Genomic DNA, 7,705 nt, shown 5'->3' with positions numbered 1-7,705 from the left:
AAACTCAGAGGCTTCGAACACTAATAGCACAGCTTTCGGCCTTCACAATAAAAGCACTGCAGTCTACATCCGGTCTGACGGCATTGGACAAAACAAGAGTCTTTGGAGAAGGGACTCGAGTAAAATGTGTTGTATTGAACAAACTGTTGCGTGTTTTATAGTTTTCTATGCACACTAAATACGAATCCCCATATGCTGTATGATGACATGTTTAGTGTTATATTACTATATGTATGAGTGCGTGAAAAAAAATGCACACATGAGTAATAGAAAGTGTAAAATGACAATCATCGCGTTTGCTTTTTTCAGCCGGAAGTGCAGCTTTCAGTCAGCATGTACACGCAATAAGATGCCAAGTGCACGCAAACATTTGGTGCGCGCGGTGCCGAAGAAGAGGCGAAGTCGTGTTTGGGTTTTGTCTGGTTTCAGGTTGGCTTGTCACTTCCTGTTTTATTTTGAAAAGCTAACTCTCCCTCTCGTTTGAGATCCTGGGGGAGTGTTATGGTTTGTAACTTTTGACAGGTAAGATTAGCTTCCTAGCATCGCCTCCGTCGGGAGTGCTTTTTGTCGTTTTTGGTAGTTTTGGTTCTTAGCACCTTTTTTCTGGAGCGTTTTGAGATAATAATTGTTTTAAGTTTAATGGTTAGGTTAGAGCTGTTTCGATAGCCTGTTTTGTTTCTCCCGTTTGGACCCCTTCCCTTGTCATAAAGAACTATTTTTTATTTTTTATTTATTTTTGGTAATGTTTAAATTTTTTAAATAACACTTGTGGTTATTAGGACCATCACAGACATACAAAAAAATGTAAAAAAAAAAAAAAAAAAAAAAATCGCTTTTTTTTAAATCAAGTGTTTTAGGAGGTTTGTGTACAGCAGCTGTGTCAAACATCCGGGATATGCTGGCGTCATGTCACCTAATGAAAGTGTCTACTTTGGGAACATTTTGACACTTATTAAACAAGTAAGTAGGTCTATTTTGTCATTTTTTTAAATGTATTTTATTTTTTTAAATTTTATAAACCTTTATTTATAATTTGCAACATTTACAAACAATTGAGAAATAATAATAATCAAAATAAGTACAAAAACAGTACAAAACAAAACAGCGCCAGGGAGTCGTAAACTCAATAAAGTAACTAAAGTAGAATGCAATATATATATATATATATATATATATATATATATATATATATATATATATATATATATATATATATATATATATATATATACATAACAAAGTGCAAATCCATAGGCTCATAATAAAGAACTGTGTTCAGAGTCATTTTCTGGTCGTGACATGTTCCGACCTTCACAATAAAAGAAGGGACAATAATTGTTTAAGTTTAATGGTTAGGTTAGATCTGTTTCGATAGCCTGTTTTTTTCTCCTGTTTTGGACCCCTTCCCTTGTCATAAATAACTATTTTTTGTTTTGTTTTGATTTTTGTTGGTAATGTTTTAATGTGTTTAAATGACACTCGTGGTTATTAGGATCATCACAGACATATATACAAATACATTTTAAAAATTCGCTTTTTTTAAGTCAAGTGTTTTAGGAGGTTTTTAGTTCAGTAGCTGTGTCAAACATCCGGGATGTGCTGGCGTCATGTCACCTAATGAAAGTGTCTTCTTTGGGAACATTTTGACACTTATTAAACAAGTAAGTAGGTCTATTTTGTCATTTTTTAAATGTATTTTATTTTTTTTAATTTTATAAACCTTTATTTATAATTTGCAACATTTGCAAACAATTGAGAAATAATAATAATCAAAATAAGTACAAAAACAGTACAAAACAAAACAGCGCCAGGGGGTCGTGAACTCAATAAAGTAACTAAAATAGAATGCAATATATATATATATATATATATATATATATATATATACATAACAAAGTGCAAATCCATAGGCTCATAATAAAGAACTGTGTTCAGAGTCATTTTCTGGTCGTGACATGTTCCGGCCTTCAAAATAAAAGAAGGGACAATAATTGTTTAAGTTTAATGGTTAGGTTAGACCTGTTTTGATAGCCTGTTTTGTTTCTCCCGTTTTGGACCCCTTCCCTTGTCATAAAGAACTGTTTTTTTAATTTTTTAATTTTTTTGTTGGTAATGTTTTAATGTATTTAAATGACACTTGTGGTTATTAGGATCATCGCAGACATACAACATATATATATTTTTTTTTTAATCGCTTTTTTTTAAGTCAAGTGTTTTAGGAGGTTTGATTTCAGCAGCTGTGTCAAACATCCGGGATGTGCTGGCGTCATGTCACCTAAGTCAGTGTTTTTCAACCTTTTTTGAGCCAAGACACATTTTTTTCATTAAAAAAATACGGAGGCACACCACCAGCAGAAAAGGTTAAAAAATGAAACTCCAGCAGGTTGTTGTGCCTTATTTTGAGTTTGTTGTTGTTTCCTGTGTGTCGTGCTTTAGTTCCTGTCTTGCGCTGTTATTTTGGTGACCCTTCCTATTTTGTTGGTGTTCTCCTGTAGCAGCATCACGCCTTTCTTTGAGTGCTATTGCCCGCACCTGCTTTGTTTTCGCAATCAAGACTATTTAAGTTGTGCGTACGTTGTGGGGACATTGTTGATTGTCAAATACGGATGTGCTTTGCGCCACACGCTGTAAGTTTTTGCTGTCGTCCAGTATTCTGTTTTTGTTGACTTTGTAGCCAGTTCAGTTTTACTTTTGTTTTACATAGCCAACCCTATGCTTCAGTGCCTTTTCCTAGCGGGACTGACCTTTTGTTAATTTTTCCATCCATCCATCCATCCATCCATCTTCTTCCGCTTATCCGAGGTCGGGTCGCGGGGGCAGCAGCCTAAGCAGGGAAGCCCAGACTTCCCTCTCCCCAGCCACATCGTCCAGCTCCTCCCGGGGGATCCCGAGGCGTTCCCAGGCCAGCCGGGAGACATAGTCTTCCCAACGTGTCCTGGGTCTTCCCCGTGGCCTCCTACCGGTCGGACGTGCCCGAAACACCTCCCGAGGGAGGCGTTCGGGTGGCATCCTGACCAGATGCCCGAACCACCTCATCTGGCTCCTCTCGATATGGAGGAGCAGCGGCTTTACTTTGAGCTCCCCCCGGATGACAGAGCTTCTCACCCTATCTCTAAGGGAGAGCCCCGCCACCCGGCGGAGGAAACTCATTTCGGCCGCTTGTACCCGTGATCTTGTCCTTTCGGTCATGACCCAAAGCTCATGACCATAGGTGAGGATGGGAACGTAGATCGACCGGTAAATCGAGAGCTTTGCCTTCTGGCTCAGCTCCTTCTTCACCACAACGGATCGATACAGCGTCCGCATTACTGAAGATGCCGCACCGATCCGCCTGTCGATCTCACGATCCACTCTTCCCTCACTCGTGAACAAGACTCCGAGGTACTTGAACTCCTCCACTTGGGGCAAGATCTCCTCCCCAACCCGGAGATGGCACTCCACCCTTTTCCGGGCGAGAACCATGGACTCGGATTTGGAGGTGCTGATTCCCATCCCAGTCGCTTCACACTCGGCTGCGAACCGATCCAGTGAGAGCTGAAGATCTTGGCCAGATGAAGCCATCAGGACCACATCATCTGCAAAAAGCAGAGACCTAATCCTGCAGCCACCAAACCAGATACCCTCAACGCCCTGACTGCGCCTAGAAATTCTGTCCATAAAGGTTATGAACAGAATCGGTGACAAAGGGCAGCCCTGGCGGAGTCCAACCCTCACTGGAAACGTGTCCGACTTACTGCCGGCAATGCGGACCAAGCTCTGACACCGATTATACAGGGAGCGAACTGCCACAATAAGACAGTCCGTTACCCCATACTCTCTGAGCACTCCCCACAGGACTTCCCGGGGTACACGGTCGAATGCCTTCTCCAAGTCCACAAAGCACATGTAGACTGGTTGGGCAAACTCCCATGCACCCTCAAGGACCCTGCTGAGAGTATAGAGCTGGTCCACAGTTCCACGACCAGGACGAAAACCACACTGTTCCTCCTGAATCCGAGGTTCGACTATCCGGCGTAGCCTCCTCTCCAGTACACCTGAATAGACCTTACCGGGAAGGCTGAGGAGTGTGATCCCACGATAGTTGGAACACACCCTCCGGTTCCCCTTCTTAAAGAGAGGAACCACCACCCCGGTCTGCCAATCCAGAGGTACCGCCCCCGATGTCCACGCGATGTTGCAGAGTCTTGTCAACCAAGACAGCCCCACAACATCCAGAGCCTTAAGGAACTCCGGGCGGATCTCATCCACCCCCGGGGCCTTGCCACCGAGGAGCTTTTTAACTACCTCGGCAACCTCAGCCCCAGAAATAGGAGAGCCCACCACAGATTCCCCAGGCCCTGCTTCCTCATAGGAAGACGTGCTGGTAGGATTGAGGAGGTCTTCGAAGTATTCTCTCCACCGATCCACAACATCCGCAGTCGAGGTCAACAGAGCACCATCCCCACCATACACGGTGTTGACACTGCACTGCTTCCCCTTCCTGAGGCGGCGGATGGTGGTCCAGAATTGCTTCGAAGCCGTCCGGAAGTCTTTTTCCATGGCCTCACCGAACTCCTCCCATGTCCGAGTTTTTGCCTCCGCGACCGCTGAAGCTGCACACCGCTTGGCCTGTCGGTACCTGTCTGCTGCGTAAGGAGTCCCATGAGCCAAAAGAACCCGATAGGACTCCTTCTTCAGCTTGACGGCATCCCTCACCGCCGGTGTCCACCAACGGGTTCTAGGATTACCGCCACGACAGGCACCAACTACCTTGCGGCCACAGCTCCAATCGGCCGCCTCGACAACAGAGGTACGGAACATCGTCCACTCGGACTCAATGTCCAGCGCCTCCCTCGGGACATGTTCAAAGTTCTTCCGGAGGTGGGAATTGAAACTCTCTCTGACAGGAGACTCTGCCAGGCGTTCCCAGCAAACCCTCACAATGCGTTTGGGCCTGCCAGGTCTGTCCGGCATCCTCCCCCACCATCGCAGCCAACTCACCACCAGGTGGTGATCGGTAGAAAGCTCCGCCCCTCTCTTCACCCGAGTGTCCAAAACATGAGACCGCAAATCCGATGACACAACTACAAAGTCGATCATGGAACTGCGGCCTAGGGTGTCCTGGTGCCAAGTGCACATATGGACACCTTTATGTTTGAACATGGTGTTTGTTATTGACAATCCGTGACGAGCACAAAAGTCCAATAACAAAACACCACTCGGGTTCAGATTCGGGCGGCCATTCTTCCCAATCACGCCTCTCCAGGTTTCACTGTCGTTGCCAACATGAGCGTTGAAGTCCCCCAGTAGAACGAGGGAATCACTTGGGGGAGCACTCTCCAGTACTCCCTCGAGTGAATCCAAAAAGGGTGGGTAATCTGAACTGCCATTGGGCGCGTAAGCGCAAACAACAGTCAGGACCCGTCCCCCCACCCGAAGGCGGAGGGAGGCTACCCTCTCGTCCACCGGGTTGAACTCCAACGTGCAGGCTTTGAGCCGAGGGGAAACAAGAATTGCCACCCCAGCCCGTCGCCTCTCATTGCCGGCAACGCCAGAGTGGAAGAGAGTCCAGCCCCTGTCAAGAGAACTGGTTCCAGAGCCCTTGCTGTGCGTCGAAGTGAGTCCGACTATATCTAGCCGGAACTTCTCCACCTCACGCACTAGCTCAGGCTCCTTCCCCCCCAGCGAGGTGACGTTCCACGTCCCAAGAGCTAGCTTATGTAGCCGAGGATCGGACCGCCATGTGCCCTGCCCTCGGCTGCCGCCCAGCTCACATCGCACCCGACCTCTATGGCCCCTGCTATGGGTGGTGAGCCCATTGGAGGGGGGACCCACGTTGCCTCTTCGGGCTGTGCCCGGCCGGGCCCCATGGGGACAGGCCCGGCCACCAGGCGCTCGCCATCGTGCCACACCTCCGGGCCTGGCTCCAGAGGAGGGCCCCGGTGACCCGCGTCCGGGCGAGGGAAATCTGGGTTCCTTGTTCGTGTTCTTCATAGAGGTCTTCGAGCTGCTCTTTGTCTGATCCCTCACCTAGGACCAGTTTGCCTTGGGAGACCCTACCAGGGGGCATAGAAGCCCCCGGACAACATAGCTCCTAGGATCATTGGGACACGCAAACTCCTCTACCACGTTAAGGTGGCAGCTCAGAGAGGAGTTGTTAATTTTTGGTTTAAGCATTACATACCTTTTTACCTGCATGCTGTCTCCTTCTGTGCTCTGCATATTGGGATCACGACAAACCGTCCTCGACGCGTTCCGACTTCTACAAAGCAATAAACTACCTGCTGCCACCTACTGATATGGAGTATTACAAGATTACCCTGCCAAGCTCTACACAGCACAGGCACTAGACAACGGCACATTATTATGAATATTGATTTGCAAAAAATATTTTTTGGACTAATTAGGTGAAGTTGCCTAATTTCCCACACACTAGTGTGCCGCGGCACAGTGGTTGAAAACCACTGTACTAGAGAAGTGTGAGGCAATACCCTAACAGCAAAAAAGAAGAGTTGAGACAATGACAAAGGTGAAACTAGTGTGCCGCGGCACAGCGGTTGAAAATCACTGACATAATGAAAGTGTCCTCTTTGGGAACATTTTGACACTTAACAAACAAGTAAGTAGGTCTATTTTGTCTTTTTTTTTTACTTTGTATTTTTTTTGTGTGGAATTTTATAAACCTTTATTCATAAATTGCAACATTTACAAACAATTGAGAAATAATAATAATCAAAATAAGTACAAAAACAGTACAAAAATAGCAAAAAAAACAGTACAAAGCAAAATAGCGCCAGGGAGTTGTAAACTCAATAAAGTAACTAATATATATATATATATATATATATATATATATATATATATATATATAGCATTCTATTTTAGTTACTTTATATTATATATATATATGTATATATATATATATATATATATATATATATATATTGCATTCTATTTTAGTTATTTTATTGAGTTTACAACCCCCTGGCGCTATTTTGTTTTGTGTATATATATATATATATATATATATATATATATATATATATATATATATATATATATATATATATATATTGCATTCTATTTTAGTTATTTTATTGAGTTTACAGCCCCCTGGCGCTATTTTGTTTTGTGTATATATATATATATATATATATATATATATATAAATATAAATATATAAATAAAACAAAGTGCAAAGCTATAGGCTCATAATAAAAAACTGTGTTCAGTCCTTTTCTGATTGTCACATGTTCCGGCCTTCAGAGTAAAAGCGCTGCATTTGACATCCGGTCTGCCGGCTTTGGCCAAAACAAGAGTCTTGGAGAAGGGACTCGTGTAAAATGTGTCGTATGGAACAAACTGTTGCGTGTTTTATAGTTTTCTGACGGACTTCAGATTAAAAAAAATGCACACTAGTGTGCCGCGGCACAGTGGTTGAAAATCACTGACCTAATGAAAGTGTCCTCTTTGGGAACATTTTGACACAAGTAATTAGGTCTATTTTGTCATTCTTTTTTAGTTTGTATTTTATTTTTATTTTTTTAAATTTTATAAACCTTTATTCATAAATTGCAACATTTACAAACAATTGAGAAATAATAATAATCAAAATAAGTACAAAAACAGTATAAAAATAGTAAAAAAAACAGTACAAAGCAAAATAGCGCCAGGGGGTTGTAAACTAAATAAAGTAACTAAAATAGAATGCAATATATATATATAT

The 7,705-nt window shown here is 43.5% G+C and overlaps 1 protein-coding gene across 1 annotated transcript in view; it reads left to right on the top strand.

The window, feature by feature from the left end:
* The first annotated feature begins 506 nt into the window (after nucleotides 1-506).
* The window catches only part of LOC133617283 (potassium voltage-gated channel subfamily KQT member 5-like), a 323,477-nt gene continuing 316,278 nt past the window's right edge, over nucleotides 507-7,705 (top strand). The window contains exon 1 of the mRNA XM_061977202.2: nucleotides 507-960. Within this exon, the coding sequence (XP_061833186.1) occupies nucleotides 907-960 (54 nt within the window). The 5' untranslated portion in view covers nucleotides 507-906. The remainder of the gene's footprint in view (nucleotides 961-7,705) is intronic.

Source organism: Nerophis lumbriciformis, linkage group LG16 (genome assembly GCF_033978685.3).
Source record: "Nerophis lumbriciformis linkage group LG16, RoL_Nlum_v2.1, whole genome shotgun sequence".
NCBI lineage: Eukaryota > Metazoa > Chordata > Actinopteri > Syngnathiformes > Syngnathidae > Nerophis > Nerophis lumbriciformis.
This window is presented reverse-complemented; position numbering and strand designations above follow the sequence as displayed.